Source organism: Pleurodeles waltl, chromosome 4_2 (assembly GCF_031143425.1).
Source record: "Pleurodeles waltl isolate 20211129_DDA chromosome 4_2, aPleWal1.hap1.20221129, whole genome shotgun sequence".
NCBI classification, from domain to species: domain Eukaryota; kingdom Metazoa; phylum Chordata; class Amphibia; order Caudata; family Salamandridae; genus Pleurodeles; species Pleurodeles waltl.
Window position 1 is genome coordinate 522,717,761 of NC_090443.1, and position 20,368 is coordinate 522,738,128.

At 42.8% G+C, this 20,368-nt stretch overlaps 1 protein-coding gene across 1 annotated transcript in view; it reads left to right on the top strand.

Moving 5' to 3' along the window:
• LOC138293043 (dimethylaniline monooxygenase [N-oxide-forming] 2-like) overlaps positions 1 to 20,368 on the top strand; it is a 525,123-nt gene that overhangs the window by 473,101 nt on the left and 31,654 nt on the right. The window contains exon 5 of the mRNA XM_069232032.1: positions 17,380 to 17,452. Within this exon, the coding sequence (XP_069088133.1) occupies positions 17,380 to 17,452 (73 nt within the window). The remainder of the gene's footprint in view (positions 1 to 17,379; positions 17,453 to 20,368) is intronic.

The window sequence follows — 20,368 nt, forward strand, 5'->3', positions numbered from 1 at the left end:
GACCCCTTCATACAAGACAACATTGTTACCAAAGAAGGGAGAATAGCCCGTCTAAAACCATATCGAATACCGGAGGCCAGTAGAAGACTTGTGGATCAAGAAGTGCAAAGTCTGTTAAAAACCAGTATCATAGAGCCTTCCACTAGTCCTGGGTGCTCTCCAGTTGTGTTGGTTCCGAAACCAAACGGAACAATTTGTTTCTATGTTGACTTCCGACAACTAATTGCCATCTCAAATTTTGATACTTATCCCATACCTAGAGTAGATGAGCTAATCGAACAACTAGGGAAAGCACGATATCTGTCTACATTAGCCCTCAAAAAAGGGTACTGGCAAATACCCCTAAACCCACAGGTGAAAGAAAAATAGGCCTTTTCCACTCCTTCACGATTTTATCATTTTACAGTACTACCCTTTGGTTTACATGGAGCTCTAGCAACATTTCAGCGTTTAATGGACAGAATATTAAGACCCCACATGGAGTATGCCGCTGCATACTTAGACGACAATGTTATATATAGTGAAACATGGGATCAGCGTATAGTCCATTTATCAAAAATATTTCATAATTTAGAAGCAGGACTAACAGCCAATCCAGAAAAATGTAAATTAGCAAGAGATTCTATTTCCTATCTCGGATATAATATAGAAAATGGCAATATCCGACCCCAAATTGACAGTTGAGGCCATCAGGAACTTCCCAACCCCGAAAACAAAGAAGAGGTGGGGTCCTTTTTAGGACTGGTTGGCTATTATCGCCATTTTATTCAAAACTATTCCACCCTGGCAGCTCCTTTGTCTAATCTCTTAAAGAAAGGACAGCCCAACGAGATTGGTGAATTAACCGCTTCCCAAAGTGAGAGTTATAAAATGCTCAGAACCTTTCTAATGCGTAAATCCATGCTCCACTGTCCTGATTTCCAGAAACCTTTTTTTTTCACAAACTGATGCCTCAGATGTTGGTCTAGGAGCCGTACTATCCCAGAAAGGCAAAGAGGGAATGGCACATCCAATAGTGTTTAGTAGCAGAACATTGTTACCAAGAGAAAGTCACGATCCCACCATAGAAAAAGAATGCTTAGCTATCAAATGGGCTATAGAAAGCCTACAATACTACTTATTGGGACATCTGTTTACATTGATTACAGACCATGCCCCTCTAACGTGGTTAGCAGGTCATAAGGATACCAATTCTAGGATATTGCGTAGGTTTATGGCACTTCATCCATTTGTATTCCAGGTGCAACATTTCCCTGGTTCCCAAATGATTCCGGCGGACTACCTTTCAAGACATCCCTTAGACCAGGGACTCGACCAGCCCTGTTCGGGGGGGGGGGCAGTAAATGCAACAGGGTTGACAGAACCCTGGATGCTCCTGCTCAAGTGGGGCCGATGGTAAGGTGCCCCAGGGGCACTTTGGAGAGCATTGCGCTGCTACGGCGCAACGCAGAAAAGAAACAAGAAGTGGAAGCGCAAGGGCCCAAGGAAGCACGCGCGTAGAGAGAGGACGCGGACGAGCAGAAGAGGGAAGACACTACACGGAGGCCACAGGAAGGACAGAGACAGGAAATGGAGAGGAGACAGGGGAAAGCCGCACACCAACAGAATCGAGGGAGGACTGCAGCGACCAAGCGCCCCTGTGGAATCCAACAACCTTCCACGTCCCTAGACGGACGTGGCTCGAGCGGGTACGTGCCCGTATACGGGCTGCGAATGGTTTCTGGGTCAATCCAGTTGGGACTGGAGAAGTCACTAACAAAGGCAAGAGGGCAGGGAGAAAATATAATATTTACCTTGGTGAAAAGAAAGTGAAGTATCTATAATACCTTGCTTGAGGATTGGAGTGTGCATGCTTAAACATTATTTTTTCAAACCTTGTTTTTTTTCCTTCTTTTGGTTATACACACATGCACCAATGCACTGGGCTAGAACCACCCATAGACAGAATGGATATCTCACCGAGGGTGCACAGTTGTTTCACTTCCCCCTCACACACCCTACTCCTACTAGATGTAGATGAGTCCTAACAGCCCCGGACTTACCTCCTGTTTTATATCCTGTATTTTTCCCTCATGCTTCGGAGTGACATCTCAAGGTTTCCGAAGAATTCCTGGAAGAAAATCAATTAGAGACTGTCAAAAATGAAAGACAAGGAGAGAGAGAGAGAGTACACAAGAGAAGAAAGAACAAAATAAGTGAGAAGAAGAGGAAAACTGAGAAAAACAGAGGAGAGAGAGTAGTAAAGCAGAGATACAAAGAAGAAATTTTGAACTCCTGAACCCAGTACCAGCAAGACAGTAATCTAAAACTTAAAACTGATAAAGAAAAGTGGCATAAGATATACTGTAATCCACATTCTTTATCATATAAACCTTGCTATTGGACTGTATCAGAGAAAAGGGAGGTTTTTAGTAGACTCACCCACTAGAGAGAGACATTATGTATAATTAATTTAGACTCAATTTCCAAAATACTTTGTACAAAGTGCAGATAACCTTAAACCGGACTATTGCACCACTATGTGCAAGTGGACTGTCTTTTGCTTTGGGACAATATTCTTTTTTGAAGTTAGCCACATTGTCACTGATTTTCTTTATGACATTTCAACCATCTGTACTTGAGATTTTAGGAGACCTGTGTGCACTCTGTTACTATCAGTATCCAGCAGAAAAGGGTAGTCGGGAGCTGGAGATTACACTACATGGAGAAATTTAAGGCAGCTCGGAAACAGTGGAGTAGTTGGAAGAGCTGAAAGGTTAGGAATACCCGTCTATGGCAGCTGCGGCTGAGCCAGAGGAGGGACTTACAGGGCAGACTCAGAGCCAGACCTATCAGAGTTTCAGGTTCACGAAACCCAAAGCTTCAGTAGGTGGTGTATGAAGCATTAGTAATAGAATCATCTTGTTTTTTCCTTCCCTCTTTGGGATTTCGCTCTCCTTTCCAGTTCCGTGACTCAACTATTTCTGCAGCTGTATGTCCTCCTGCTGTACTTCTGTGAAGATCTCTATTGCTGTGAAACGTGTAGGTATACTTCTGCAATCTCCTCACTGTTCCTACTTTGGTGTTATGGTGCTTCTAAGCTTGGGGTGGTCTTCTTTTACAGCCTAATTGCTGTGATCATGGAAGCAATAGGTAAGCTTTGGAAAAACAAAGAGGTAGGCTCTGCCAATATTCAAAATAGATCAAATACCTTTTTTCATTTTTCTTGTTGTTTCTATATACGCTATCAGACTATCTTCTTATCGAAGAATCATAGAGAGTGAGGTCCACATTAATCTCCGAATGAGGCTTATGCCTTTAGAGATGAGTTGTGTAGCCAGTCTATTGGCCTCTTTCCCTTCTCCAAGCCTTCATCTCTCCTGCGGAGATTGTGTTGGTGGTGAGAATTTTTAGTGCCCAGCTCATTTCTCTTCTTAAAGAGAAGCATTGGAAGATTATCATAAAAGCTTCTGTCATCACTCTCCTCCACTGGTTGTAAGATGTGATACTACAACAGAAATGTTTAGACATACTTATAGATCTTGTGAGTCCATTATGATGGTGGGAGTTTGGCCTTTGGATGAATTAACATAGGGCATCATTTAGAAGAAACTAGCACATCAGAATCAATGCACCAGTTTTCTTGCACCAGCCCTAGACCCCCTAATGATGTCATGATAGCACTGTATTTATGATACAGAGCTCCATGGCGCATGTTTCCACAGATGCGTCGGAAATTCGGACACATCAGTGGTGCTAAACCGAGACATTACTGGACTAGCATCAAAAAAGATGATGCTACTCTGGCAATGCGAGGGGGTCCAATGTAAAAGTGTCACTTTAATGCCTGCTCTGAGCAGGCATTATAAAATTGATGCTGTGAAGGTGCAGGATGGCGCAGTGAAATCTTGTTTTGATTTTACTGCGCTAGTTCTGCATGGGTTTTCATTGGGGAACGCCTACCTTCCATACATTATACATGGTGCTGGTAGAATGCGGCACAAGGCTTTACAAACTGGCGCAATGGTCTCATTGTACCAGCTTCTAAATGTGACGCACTGTAGGGGACTGCATGCAAGTGTTTAACCTTATTGAAGCAAATACTCTAATCAATTGAATTTGATAAACAAAACAAATCATGGGTAACAAAATTAATGAAACAAACAATGAAAAACATGCCTCCAAAATAGAGCTATTGCATTCACTTTATTGAGTATTACACAATAACATACATTAATAGGGGTACAGAGGAAATTAATTTAACACACATATGTCCAGTGCGCAGTTTGTCCATATTGTCATAATAACCTAGTGTGAGACAAATATATATCAACTCCTTTCTCAAAGAGCAATTAGCAGAAGATATCCATGAGCTTAGAATTCGCTCTAATGGTAAGTAAATTACAGAACTGTATGGACATTTCGGTCTTGAGTGTTCAGTACCTGAGACCATCATTAGGTCTAATTGCAGTCCCCTTAAGATGTCTCATTCCCTGTAGGTTGAGAGAAGTAGACCAGATTTGAAGAACTACTTAACATTGGTAAAGTATGCCCAACAATGGCCTAAGTTGTATTTTAGCCAGGCATCAGCACTCGCACAAGTATCTAGCCATTAATTAAATCCACCAGCTCTCATTCCTCAAAGTTGGATTTAGTGATAGCTACTGGTGTAGAGAGGGAGTGTTTGAGGTCCAGCGGAGATCCTGCCTGGTGGATAATGGTGAGCGAAAAGTAAGATGGGTGGTCCAGTCAGGACCACTGAAAAGAGGGCAGAAAGCCTACTCATTCTTGGAAAGTCGGTGACCCTGTGTGTCATTTGGGGGCTACCATAAAACTAGGGCTGTCACCCTTCTGCAGCATATTCAGCAACCCCTGTGTGCTAGTATGGGGTCACCATGAAACTATGGCTGTTGCTCTTGTGTAAGTGAAATCTGCAACCACCATTTTGATGGAGTGGGCCACCGTAAAGACACGGCTTTCGTCCTAGCTTGTCGTACCAAAGCTGCTGTGAAGAATACTTACTTAGAGAACATCCGACATTGATGCGAGTTGTCCAAAATCGGGGGAGGTCTCGTGCAAGGCCGTGAGCATAGTGGGGGCACTCGACGGCCAGGCCAGCCCATATTACAATTTGCCCACCCCCAGTGATGAAGGTATCTGGCCCAGTATTTACTGAAAACTGAGTGTAAACTCAGTATTTACCGAAAACTGAGTATAAACTCAGTTTATCTAAATAAAAATACATTCAAATGTCAATGCATGAAGACTCATAAAAACACATGCTCGAGTTCAAAGGCTGAATGAGCAATAAAAATGTATTTTTTCATCTCCAGGATCGCTTCAAAATACAGGGGTTTGCAAAGAAAATCTAGTCACTACCCTTGACTGAAATTAACATCTAAGGAAACATGATTGGCTCAGACCTTACCAAATGTAGTTGCCTTTCAAATCAGGTTCACGCACAGTAACTGCATGTTTCCTCAAATATATCTTTACCTCTCTGACCAATAGACTTGTTAAAATCAGGCTCTGATCACAAGCCCAGCAGTGGCATCACTAACCCCGCATTTTAGCAGCTACAGTCGGGGTTGCCACTACTAAAACGTTCATTAGTTTTTTAAAGGTTTGTTCTGTCTGCATGTCTGCAGCTAACAGCTCATAAATGAACTGCATCAAATAAGGGGCTTTTCGAAGGAAACACTGCCTCATGATCCAGGTACAGTGAAAGAGGGGTAGACGGAAAGCAGTGAAGAAGGGAAGAGGGAAGAAATGTTGGAAGTGTGGAAGTAAAAGCAGGGGGTTGGTTTTCAGGGGAGTGTTTGGAGAGTTTAGAGTGTTATACGCCTCCGATAAATATATTTTCTGATAAATAACAGGTTGCAGGGGCTTTCTGTCGGGTATTGTGAGGTGTTGGATTTCACCAGGCATTTTTACACACGCAGACAAAAACGCACACTCTCTCTCTCACTCTCTCTGTTCTGAAAGTCCTAAAAATGTTAGCAGTTTTACAAAATATTATGTTTTCTCCTACTTAGTACTCTTATCAATTTACAATGCTCCCCTTTTTCACTGCCCCTTAGGGCCCTCTCATGCACTCTGCTTGTCGCATAAAGTATTTTAACACTATGGCCCTCATTCTGACCCTGGCGGTCCTAAACCGCCAGGGTCACGGGCAACGGAAGCACCACCAACAGCCTGGCGGTGCTTCAGTGCCCATTCTGACCGCAGCGGTAAAGCCGCGGTCAGAAAAGGGGATCCAGCGGTTTCCCGCCGGATTTCCCCTGGGCCAGAGAATCCTCCATGCGCCGCCATGGGGATTCCGACCCCCTTCCCGCCATCCTTTTCCTGGCGGTAAAACCCGCCAGGAACAGGATGGCGGAAACGGGTGTCGTGGGGCCCCTGGGGGGCCCTGCACTGCCCATGCCACTGGCATGGGCAGTGCAGGGGCCCCCTAACAGGGCCCCACAAAGATTTTCACTGTCTGCTATGCATTCGGAGCCGGCTTCCTTGTTGCAGGAGCTTTCCCGCTGGGCCGGCGGGCGATCTTCTGGCGATCGCCCGCCGGCCCAGCGGGAAAGTCAAAATGATCCCCGCGGTCTATTGACCGCAGTGCGGTCTTTCGGCGGTTTCCGCCTGGCGAGCGGTGCCCGCCGCCCGCCGGGCTCAGAATGAGCCCCTATATGTCAGTGTGATTGTTGGAAAAATTGAAGCTCACACCCTGCAAACCTTCCTGACCAACCTACGCCCCTGCGTAAACGGTTGGATGAATGGGTGGATCTATTTGTCTCTTCTTGGGGGTGGGGGGCGTGTAATTTCTTGTTTGCTCGCTAGGTGCCTGTAAGGGTACGGTTCAAAGTTGGGGGTATTTTAATTATCTGGCTATTCACTTGTGAGAAGGTTCAAACTAGTAAGGGTGAACCATCTTTACCTCTCATATTACAGTCAACTGTGCAACAATTACTTTTTTCACCTGAATGTCCCAATCAGCTTGAATACATTCAGAATCATGCGAAGCCTTTCGCTGTAAAATCTCTTCATTCTGTGCATGTCTCTGAATCAAAACCATTGGCTTAAGGCCGAGGCTCCACTGTCTCAGTGAACAGCATTAACAGTGTGTTAGCATAGCTGGTTTATGTACACACAACACATAAGCACTAGAGTTAAAGGGATGCATGCAAATAAACATAACATTGAATGATAATGTTGTAATAACAGCGTCATGCTAATTAAAATAAAGAACTTACAACATCATCATGTCAGGTATGGCCACAATTTACTAAAAATTGCCTCCTTTGAGCGAGGTATGGGTTCCATTCTGCCTGAAATTTTAATAATGAAACAAAAATTGCAATCTTTGTAGACCGCCTACTATTCATGGGAGCTGAAATGACTCATGCCTGGAAAACATGAGCATCAGATGATGTGAGCACTAAACCAGTGACAAAGGCACACTTCCATGCATTATTTAAATACATACAATCACATGTACAGAGGCACAAGCACACCAAAACACATTCTCACAAGCATGCACAAACACACACACACTCATAGACTCTCTTTTCTGCCTGGAAATTTACTCTCTCTGTCACACCTCTTCTGGAGCACAGCATATCTGCAACCATGCGCCTTTCTTGCCTACCAGCACTTATACTAATACAAGTGGGAGAGGGCAAGGGACCTACCAAACATCTTCCAGGTAGCCATGTTTTGATTGGTCATATATTGTTAAGTCCTAAGATCGTTGTGGCCTGCACTTGCAGCATAATTTCCTGCAGAGTTATAGTTAAGGTAACTCTATCTGGCAGAAGAGGGTCTCTGTGCAGATTTCTGGCAAAGCTCTGAACTCACCTTCGTTCCGTCAAGCCTGCACAATGTTCATGTGGCTGACCCCTCGCCTAAACAACTGAGATGTTATATACTTTATTTGCTGGCGATGATTCAATGCAGGCCAGTCAGTGAGTTGAAACCGAGGAACAGTCAAGAAAGCCAAGGCTCTCATTACGAGCAGCCCAGTTAATTTCAATCTGTATAGTAGCTAGTGTTACTGCATGTTGGGACGAAAAGTCTCCTGCATGGTGACAGATGTGTATCCTTGCCCTGAGTGACCCAGCTGCATTGACATCTGGGTCCCTAATACTGATTTTTGGAAATGGGAAAGACCGATCATGCATGTGCTCATTGTTATAAGCCTGTCTGTGGTGATAAAAATGAGAATGAACACTGAAGATCAGTTCAATGAAGTTAGATCTTTATTGGCTACAGTCATCGACCACGCCGATTGCTCTCTACAACTGTCCCCACTGGAAATCCCCCGAAGATTTCTCATTCCACATTCCATGTATAGCATGGAATGTAGAATGTATGAGATCACCACAACATCATCCTTCTGTATACAAAATGATAACAACTGAATATAAATGCCTTTCAAAATACATAAGTAAAAGCTTAATCACAATATCTAGCAGGTTTTTTAATAATCCTCTTCTGTGTTTTAATAGTTCTTCATTGTTTGCTTTCATCCAGATTTGTTCTTTGATTTTTGTTCACCGTGATTTTTAATCCTACTCAGTGACATCTTGAGATCTCCCCCTAGTGTCACCACCGTAATCTCCCTTAATTTTCACTATTCCGCTTTTATTCCACCATTCGTGACCTTTGAGGCATACTGCGTTCTTGGAAGCAGTGTCTACTCTCTCTGGACTTCTGAATTTGGACAAACCCTTAGCCACATGAGTGGGATATTTTACTTGTAACCAATCATGTGTATTAATTTTGGGTCTTTCTACCCATGCATTGTGTTTTGTATCATAGTCATCTTTCATTTTATTCTGAAACTTCTGAGCACGAGGTCTAATGATCTCATCTAAAGACTTAGCTTTATCGGCTTTGGTCTTAACTTTTCTGAACCAGGCAGGACACAGCTGAGAGGCCGAAACACGACCTCTCATCACTGTAAACGGACTTACACTAGCAACCGCATTTGGAGAGGAACAATATGACCACTACATGTCCTCCACTGCTTCATTCACTTCTATTTTATTTTGAATCACCCATTGTATACATTCAACCAATGTGTGATTCATTTTTTCAATGAGACCATTTCCTTGAGGATGATAAAGAGCTACCCGCTTGTGTTGGATGGCATATTTTCCCAAGCATTCTTTCATTTCTCTAGAGGTAAACTGTGCAGCAGTGTCTGACACTAATTCTTTAGGGACTCCTTTCCTGGCAAATAATCTGTTCAAACTTCTAATAACCACATTTGTATTGGGTTCCTCCATAAACTCTACTTCCCATCATGTGCTTTGATAGTTTACCACCACAAGCGTAAATCTAGATATTCTTGCTAGAGTGCCACTGGGACCAATAAATTCAATGGCCAACTGGAATCCCCCCGAGGATCTCTCACTCCACATTCCATGTATAGCCTGGAATGCAGAATATATGAGATCACCACACTGTCCCATGGTAATGTGGTCTTGTTAGACAGGAAGGGATGCACCAAACACTATCATCATAGTAGTAATGAGCTACTATCCTTGCCAAGAATTAAGTGATACAAGAGAAAGTGGTGGCAGCCTACCCATTTTGTGATTAGTAAGAATCAGTAGTTTGAATAGGACGTTTTACCTGGACCACTGGAGTAGTACCTACTGGCCCACTCATGTAAACTCCCACTAGTGTGTACATGTTAGAAATGGGGTATTTGGTTGGCAGTCAGGTTACCCCCTGTCCAAGCAAGGTCCCTCACTCTAGTCAGGGTAAAAGAGTATCACCCTCAGCTAACCCCCAGCTTACCCCCTTGGTAGCTTGGCACGAGCAGGCAGGCTGAACTTCAGAGTGCTAGGTGTAAAGTATTTGTACCAACACACACAGTAAGTTAATGAAACACAGGTTTAGAAAATTTAAAATATTTATCTAAACAAAAGGAGACTAAAACAACAAAAATCCAATATACACAAGTCAAGTTATTAATTAAAAAGCAAAAAGAGTCTTAAATCCTTGAGAAAACAATGCTAACACTGTTGGCATTGAAAAGTACCTGGGTAGCGTCAAAATAACATGCACGGGTGAGTGTGCTTTGAAAAAGGTTAACGGTGCATCGATTTCTCACCCGCAAGCGTGATCATGCATTGTTTCTCCTTCTCCGGTCTGATCAGCATGCGTTGTTTCTTTCCCGCCGGGGAGAGATGCATAGATCCGGACAAAACACCTCGGGTCCGGGCAGGCTTGCGTTGTTTTTCTGCGCCCAGCGATGTTGCGTCGTTGCAGCCTCCGCCAGCAATGCTGCGCGTCATTTCTCCAGCCGCGTGCATCGATTTCCCAGCCGCGCTGAATGCAGAGCCTCCATTTCAGCCACGAAGCTGGCGGCGTGTCGTTTTTCAGCGCGCTCAGGAGGTTACTTCGAAAATGTCCCGCACAGCGCTCTGTACGTGGATTTCCAACATGGGTCTGCCAGCTTCACCTGTCAGGTCCCAGGAACTGGATAGGGCACCACTTGGCAGGGCAGTAGTCTCAGCAGAGAGTCCAGGTGCTGGCAGGGAGAGACTTTGATGGCCCTGAGACTTCAACAACAGGAGGCAAGCTCAGTTTCAAGCCCTTGGAGAGTTCTTCACAGGCAGGAATCCACAACAAAGTCCAGTTTTTGTCCCCTTGCACAGGCAGAGACAGCAACTGCAGGATAGCTCCACAAAGCACAGTCACAGGAAGGGCAGCTCTTCTTCCTCAGCTCTTCAGCTCTTCTCCAGGCAGAGGTTCCTCTTGATTTCCAGAAGTTATCTAAAGTCTGTGGTTTTTTAGGTGCCCTTCTTATACCCATTTTGCCCTTTGAAGTAGGCTTACTTCAAAGAAAAGTCTCTCTTGTTTGTGAAAACCTGCCTTGCCCAGGCCAGACCCAGACACACACCAGGTTGGAGACTGTATTGTGTGACGGAAGGCACAGCCGTTTCAGGTGTGAGTGACCACTCCTCCCCTCCCTCCTAGAACAGGTGGCTCATCAGGATATGAAGGCTACACCCCAGCTCCCTTTGTGTCACTGTCTAGAGAGAGGTGCAAACAGCCCAACTGTCAAACTGACCCAGACAGGGAATCCACAAACAGGCTGAGTCACAGAATGGTTTAAGCAAGAAAATGCTCACTTTCTAAAAGTGGCATTTTCAAACACACAATCTTAAAATCAACTTTACTAAAAGATGTATTTTTATATTGTGAGCTCAGAGACCCCAAACTCCACATGTCTATCCGCTCCCAAAGGGAATCCACGCTTTAATCATATTTAAAGGCAGCCCCCATGTTAACCTATGAGAGGGCTAGGCCTTGCAACAGTGAAAAACAAATTTAGCAATATTTCACTGTTAGGACATATGAAACACATTATTATATGTCCTACCTTAAACATACACTGCACCCTGCCCGTGGGGCTACCTAGGGCCTACCTTGGGGTGTCTTATGTGTAAGAAAAGGGAAGGTTTAGGCCTGGCAAGTGGGTACACTTGCCAAGTCGAAATAGCAGTTGAAAACTGCACACACAGACGCTGCAGTGGCAGGTCTGAGCCATGTTTACCCAGCTACTAATGTGGGTGGCACAACCAGTGCTGCAGGCCCACTGGTAGCATTTGATTTACAGGCCCTGGACACCTCTAGTGCACTGTACTAGGGACTTACTAGTAAATCAAATATGCCATTCATGGATGAACCAAATTCATACACATTTTGTATAGGAGCACTTGCACTTTAGCACTGGATAGCAGTGGTAAAGTGCCCAGAGTAACAAAAACAGCAAAAACAGAGTCCAGCACACATCAACATCCTGGGAAACAGAGGCAAAAAGTTAGGGGACCACGGCAAGGATGCCAAGTCTAATAGTGAATAACTCTCTCTTGGTCTACATGGTGATGATTTATTTCACCGTTACAAGGAAGGGCAACCAAATGACCCCTGGCAAGCTTGGGAAACAGAATCAACTGAAGCTAATGGGCAACAAGGAGGTCATTCACTAACAGAGTGTACTTAGGCCAGATATATTGGCACCTGTGATACATAACTCATTGAGCAGAATCATAGGAATTAAAAGCAATCAAGTATTTAACCATATTATATCAAATACTTAAATCAATTGAATTGGATAGACAAAATAAATCATGAGTAACAAAATGAAGTTAAAACAGTTGAACCAAAATAGAGATATTGTATACACTTTAAGTATATTAATGTAGAGCAAGCCAATCCGACACATATGTCCAGTGTGTAATTAGTCCATATTGTTACAATAACCACCTATGAGACAAATGTGTGTCAACTTCACTCTTAAAGAACAATCAGAAGAACATATCCATGAGCTGTACAATTTGTTCTAATTGTAAGTAAACTGTGTTGACATTTTGATCTCTATAGTGTTAAGTGCGTGAGACCATTCTCAGGACTAATTGCAATATGTGGAATTTCAAGTCTCCTAAGATGTCTCATTCCCCATGGGGTGAGATAACTGGACCATATTTTCTAATTAACACTGGTTAAGTATGCCCAACAATAGCAGACTTATAAATTGTATCTTAGACATGCATCAGCTCGTGTGTGGTGTGCTAGCATTTAATCAAACAGGACTGCTTTCCTTCCTCAAACTTGGATTCACGCCTAGGTACTTGTGCGGAAAGGGCAGGATTAAGGCCCTTCAGAGATCCTGCTGGGTGGATCCTGATGACCGAATGGTAAGACGCCTGGTCCAATCAGGACCACTGCAAGAGTGTGAATAGCCCACCCATTATAGGACAATCAGCAATCCCCATGTGCGAGTATGGTGCCACAATGAAACTAGGCCTGCTGCCCTAGTGTAAGGGAAGTCCCCCATGTGCCAGGAAGGGGCTACCGTGAAACCGGAGCCCTTATCCCTGTGCAAGTGAAATCTGCAATCCCTGTGTGCCAGGAGAGGTCCACTGTAAAGGCATGGCCTTTGCCTTAGATTGTTATACCAAGGCTGCTAAGAAGAACACTAACTGAAGGAGCCACATATAGGAAGTCTGACACTGATGCAGGCTGTTCAAAGGCTGAGAAGGCTTGATGCATCATTGGGGAAAGATTGCGAGACCCTCAGTGACAGGAGGCCCAAATCCCAAGAAGAGGCGCCTCAGTCCTCCTGCACTTTCTGGCTGGCATCAGGTGGGTAAGAGTGTTCAAGACCATCAGGGATGCCAGGAACTTGCATGACTTTAGAACATAAGGCTGTTGAAGTTGACTCTGAAGGCCAAACATAGACTCAAACTTAGACTAAATCTTACACTCATATGGGGACTTGCGTGGGCCTCATCTGAAAGTTGCCTCATTATCAAATGGGGAATAACCTGACCCACTAGAAAATACAGCAGAAGTCATGGATGCCACTCAGGACAATGTTAGCTCACCAACCTTAAGAGACTGTGGATATTATTTAGTCTATTGCTTCTATGCTATGCTTTTAGTCTATTCCTTCTGTGTTTTGTCTGCTTATAGTAAAATACTAAAATTGCCTCTATGTGTTCTTATATTAAAGTACTATTTGTGCTTGCCCTGTGCTTGCAAAGCCTTTTGTTACTAAAAAATTACTTGTTGCTTGCACTTACTTGCTTTTTATTGGCTAGCAAGCCACTTCCTGTTCTTCTACTCTACTGTACTGCTTTTTGCCATAGTGTGGAGGGTGGCTGACTTACGCCTTCCTATTTTTGGTGATTGGTTACTTGTTGGTGTTTGTATACGAAAAGATTAACTGAATGCAAGTCAATGTGTGTAAACATGTTGCCCATCTTGCAATGGAGTATTGAGTGCAGATGTAAAGCAAGTAACTAGTTGGTTGTCCCCCCCCAACCACCTCCCTCCCTCTCTTAGCCTGTATTTTGCCTTATTTCATTCCTTTTTCTTGATTTTTCCTGCTGCAGCTTCAGACTCCTGCCACATCATAGCTCAGTACGACCCCTCACAAAATATTATGAGCACTGCACTGAACACTACAGCACATCACACTTTTCAGCACACCATATGAAATCACATCATATCTCAACACATAACATTGCAGTGTACAGCGTACAACAGGAGCACAGCACATTAAAACACACAGTACAACACCACACAACAGCATTGCACCAGATGTCACATGACACTGGAGCACACACCAGAGCAGAATATCTCCTCTGCGGTGGCACATCACACCAGGTGAGTGCGCATCACGTACAGCAGGTCACACCAGAGCAGGTAAGCCCACAGCAAAGCACAGAACCAAACCGCGCACTCCAGTGAACCACGAAACATCCCATGATGTTAGAGCACGTCACAACTCATATCAAGAAAGTCCGTCAGAGCTCATCACATCAGGGCACGCTATGTGACATCAAAGGACGTCATAGGACATCGTATCACATCGAAATAATGCACAGCATACCACGACAACACACACAAGCATCAAAACAAATTACAACTCTATACCACATGACACTGCACCACAGAATATAAAGTGACAGCAAAACATATCACAGCACATCACAATATGGCACATTACGAAACGGCATAGATTATCACAGCACATCATCATCATCATCTTATCACAGTATACTCTAACAGCTCACTAACCAATACAACAAATAACACAATAGAGCACACAATATCACATTACATGAGAACGGTGGAAGCCACAGCACGGCGAATCACATCAACCCCAAAAGCAGAGCAACAAATCACAAAATACCACAAAACTATATAGCACAATAAAAAACCTAACATAACAGCAACACACCTGGCTGCTCCTAGACATACTAGATGTCATTGTTATTAATATTATACTCTATGCTTTTTTAGACATGCTACCCAGCAGCTCAAACACAAATGTTTGCGCTACAGTGTAACATGTCTAAATAAACATCGACAAAACCAATGAATTTCACGGAGGCAAATTGGCTTTGTTTCATAAAAGCATCTATTTGAATGGACAATCAGCTTGTTGTGGTTTCTGTTTTTGCTTTGAGTCCAGCGCCTCTGTATTCTTCACACTTAACTCCCAATCGAAGAGCCTTCCACTGCTCAACCCGTGCTAACACCGAGCTTCACCTGCTGACAGGGACATTTAGTATGTCAGACCCCAGGACAGCTTGAATAAAAAGCCACCACCCCCTAAGTTGGGTTCAGTAACCCATGCTGCCACGTGGCCCTCTGATGGGGATTTTGACAATTGGTAGCAAGCTGTGAGATGACGAACAATTAGGAGTTTAGGCTTTAAGTACTGAGGCCATTTCCAGTTTACACGAGTAGCACAATAAATCCACTTTTTGCACAAACTCTGCACACATAAATAATAGAAAAACAGGGTTGGGGATAGACTTTTGCACTATCTCTTTAGATCTACTGAAGGATTTACGTAGGTATGGAGGGTGAAGAGCTCCCTGGAGCAGTGACAGTTGATTTTATTATAGACCACTTTGGTAGACTGGGTTGAAGGGAGTAGACTGTGGTAGAGTCTGGGGACGGAACCATGTGAAGAAAGCAGAAGGGGCTGTTGAGTCAGTCTCTTGTGTCCTTTTAGCACAGAGCTATCAAAGACACATGCCGTGTATGTTCCCTGTTGCACTTTCCAGAATTTCACCACAACCTCTAATTACTATGGCACCACTGTCAATTCCTGGAGTAAATCCCTTGAGTGGGCTGCGTATAGTAAAGGCAATGAACATGATGTGCCATTGGATCTCCAGAAAGCTAAAGAATAGACAGCTGGAGAGAGAAAAGATTGCTCTTGAGAAGACCAAGCTTAGGATGGTAGAAGGAACAGTTCCATCATTGCAACTACACCTCCAGTTCAGGCCAAGAGAGCTTGTATACATGCATGTGGAAGGGCAGAAAATCTTGGAATGGTTTGTGAGCTGTGAGGTTGTTTGTAAAGTGCAGGCCTTAAATGAGGTGTCTAAGGTGGAAAGGACAGCTGTAATTGCAAGGATGCCTGTGGCAGACTAGGAGGTCTATGAGGGAATGAAGGAAGATCTGACCTGGAGGTTTGGGGTGAAGCCAGCTCAGTATCTTCAAAGATTCAAGGAATGCAAGAGAACAGATGGTGTTCAGTCTGAGACATGTATTCACTGTGTATTGTGTGACTGGAAGGAGTGGGTGAGAGGGACGGAGATCAAGGAGTTTCATTCTCTTAACCAGATGGTGCTGATGGAGTGCTCTATCTAATTTCGGGAATACCTTTCAGATCTGGCAGAGAGGGATCAAGAGAAACTTGCAGTGTTGGCTGACAAGTGGTTCGTTAACAGGGTTCACAAGGGTGCTAAACTAGCATAGTTCTGTGCCGAAAAGGTGAGAGGAAGTCTCCAGAGAATGGTTCCAAACCAGAGGGTAAGGACCAGGGCAATCCCCAAGGGACCCAAGGAGGGACCATGTGAAATGTTAATAATAATGGTGTGTCCAGTGAAGAGCATCCTTGAGGAGATAGCTATTGTGTGAAGGTACCCTAGAGGCCCTAAGAGTCAACTTCAGGAGCACTGCTTGGAGATACCACACAGAGACTGTTGATATAATTTAGTGTATTGCTTCTATGCTTTGTTCTTGCTTCTCAGTGCCTGTAGTTTTAGCACTGCATATAACAAGGAAAGTATAATGTTCTCCCAGTAATTGCGGGAATCTATTTTAGGGGTGATATTCATGTACCTCATAATTAATAATCCCATGGGTATGTTAGTTATCAGGTGTGAAAAATATTGAATGTTACAAGTTTCCCCCTAAAATAGGGTACAATTTATTGATTTTGGTACTTACCATACTAAATTTACATGTTACCGTAGTTACCAGACATTTTCCCTGACAAATATGAGCAGGTTTTTCCTGCCGAAATTTATCCAGGAATGTGTGTTTTATCGCACCCAGCATTTGCCAGGTGCGATAAAATAAGCCATACTCTACATTATATACTCTAACATATGTGTTAACAGGTGTCAACACACACATGCTAATTTATCTGCGTGCGTGAAATGAGTTCCTAATAATTTGAGTGTTGTTAATTTAAAGAAAAAATAATAACATTCTAGAAATATTATCTGAATTTATTATTTTCTGAGGTTCAGACCCATTTATAGTTGATGATAATAATAATCACAATAGCAACAGCAACAATGATACTAGCAATAATAATGATAATGAGGACCGGCGTTGGACCTAATAGCCTTGCCAGTGCGTGCTCTGTCTGTGAAGAAGACAGCCATGAGGGCAGCTATGGTTGCTGCCCTCCGTGAAGGTCAGCAGCTCGCATTCATGGTCATTGCATGAACATTAAAGGCAGTTCAGGCGCTCCCACGCATGGATAATAGAAACGTCCGATCACGAAAAGATATACAGAAACTGAACAGGGCCCTGTCATTCATTTCGAACTGAACAGTTGTTTCTCTCTTCTAGGGCTAAACGAGCTGCCTTCACTGGAGAAACAAGGAGAAGAACTTGCCGAAAGGACCAAACTGGTGAAAAAACGGTATGAGATTTCAAATGGAGAACACCTCCAATCTCTATAACGACCTTCTGTTTCAAGTAATGTTCCCCACTTATGTTTGTAAGTGTGCAAGACCAAAGTGCTCCCAATCATAAATATTCGGATTATAAAAATAGAAAATGTGAAAACGTCAACTGGCATGTCTTTTGTAAAGTAATTGAGAAGTGCTTTTAATTAATGTACATTTTTTGTGATGGATTACTCGAATATCAAATATCAACTTTTCACATCGATACTCTACAAGCTGTACAAACATATGAGTATATACTCTATGCATGTGCTTATATGAATCAGAGCCAGCCTTTGCTAAGATAGCTTCTGGGCACAGGCGGGGAGAAATTTGGCACCCTTGCCGATGTAAGTGAATTAAATGAGGCAGCAGGGAGTCCCTTTCGTGTTCACCAGGCAGTACCTGGAGGAGAAGTGACTAACCCCTGAACATAAACATCCCCCGACCACCCCCAGCTGACCCAAATCACCAGTAGCTTAGCTGCCTCACACAGATGATGGTTTTGTGGATGTGAGTTAGCAGGTACCAGACGATGAAGAGAGGGCAAGGAAGGGGGCGTTGAAGTTGGTGTTAAAAACATCTCCTGCGGTATGATAAAGAAGGGACTAAAATCACTTTAATCTGGCAAATCAGATAGAAATGAACAGGCAGGGACAAGGCTGTAGCAAGCTGAGAAGGGCCCTGCTGTTTGCATAACCTTAATGCACACAGCTCCATGCACCCTTCATAATATTGGCGCCCTGGGCCTAGACCCAGCTCCCCCATGCTAAAGCTTTGCCCTGATATGAATATAAACCCCCAGTTGGGATGATAGCAACTCACTTTTGATGATGTTAGAGTGTCTGATTTTAATAAGTAAACTTACAAAAGGATGGGAATATGTCAATGAACCTTTTGACTCACAATTAAGATGATCCCATCATAACTCCAGTACAGGCAGATCAATAATCAATAATCAATGATAATCAATGACATTAATAATAATTGGAGTCAGTAATTGTTACACACCATTACCTTTCAGTCATGAATAACCACACCTTTTAGTAAAAGTTAGAATATTTATTTCCCTATATTAACAATGCTAATATCACATAAAATAATCTCAAAATCAAATGATAAGCATACAGAAACAACACTGGCCTTCCAAGTCTGCTGAAGAAATGCAATCTAATCAAAGCTTGAACTAATACTCATTGTAAGGTTACAGCGCAAATTAATAACAAGAACAATTGCGCAAACAATATCACATACATCTAGATTCAGCAGAGAAATTCATCAAACATTATTCCGTATTGGCAGATCAGATTAGCATCAGCATGTTGGGCTTCATGCAAAACAGTTTAGTAAAACAAATTTGGAAAACATCCAACTATGGCTCTATCAAAACAGTGCGGTTGGTACCTAGAAAGAAAAAGCTAATAGCCATAAGAAATACATGGGAACCATCATACCTCTCCTCAATTGGATCAGCAAGCTAAAATAGTCTTCAGGACATCAGTTCGGTCAGCAAGGATTCAGGATTCAGCCTCAAAGTTCAGAAACACAAAGTCTGTAAGCATTAAAGTAAAGCATGTCTCTTGTCAAGACGGATATTGGGCAAGAATGAGCTGCATGGCAAATGCTCGAAAATGCTCAAATGCTGGAATCTTCTCTGTGCAGTCCCGTTAAGTTGAATTTCCTAAAACTATTTCCAAGCCCCTATTGGTCAAGGAATTACATGTTCACACTTTGTCCAATAAAACTAAAACTTCAAATCTATGAATTCTACCACTACTCCGGTCACATGTCGCTGATTGGTTTCTCCTGTAATATCCTCATCACCCGGCTCGTCAGGTAACAATATTGTTGCACCTTATACTCCAGTCAGTGTCTCCATTGTACTCCTCCTGAGAAAGCCAGTCTCACACAGCATCATCTAGTAGTCGGTTCTCATGAGAAAGAATTTTAGCCATGTGCACATTTAGACAGTACAGTGAAAAATCACAGTTTAACTCTCTAGGACAGCCATTTTATTAAACATTAAGAAATACAGCTTGACATGAGGCCAGGCAACTAGGCCAAGACCTCCGTTAAGTTGAAGCCCACACTTAATAAAGCTAATACATGATGCATAACCCTTTATATGACACATTACTATATTAGTCAAACATATACTCAACATTTCATATCAATGAACTATTAATAGGCACACTTCGTGAACATTGGTGGCCACTCATCGTGATCACATATTCAAATGCGTGCATTATTTTTCTGTGTTATTACATTTTCTATGCAAATCCATTAGTCAGAATACATGAACACTTATTAATAATTTTTATTAAAATTCCTGTGCTAGCAATCACTTCTCTGATGACTAAATGTGTCATCACACTAAACTATCACCTACAAATTTTTGCATCAGCTAAAAGTCTGTAATTTCAATCCCTTCATACTTTTGTTCCCTTTTTTATTTTTCCCTGAACAATTTTTCCCTCTTCCTTAATTCCCCCCTCTGATCATTCTTTGACTTCTTCAATTTAATCCTTTTGTACAATGTAACCATTCCCCATATTCCAATTAGGCAAACCATAATAATTAATATCCCCTGCATAATTTTCAATAGAATCCCATTTCAAATGTTGCTGAGCCAATTTCCCACTGAACCAAACCCTTTGCCAGCCTTTTTCCAAACACCTGGTCCTTTCAATTCCTTCAAATCAGCACTTTCATTTTGTGAGATTAGTAATTAAGTCTCTAATTTTTTTACTATTATTAGGAATATATGAGCAGCAATGCCTAGAATTAATCATTCTAAAAACTCTGCCTTCGCTAAAAGAATGTCTAAAGCAAGGCGATTCTGAAGAGTCATAGCTCTTTCAGCAGCTAATTCAGTATCTATCAGGAGTATG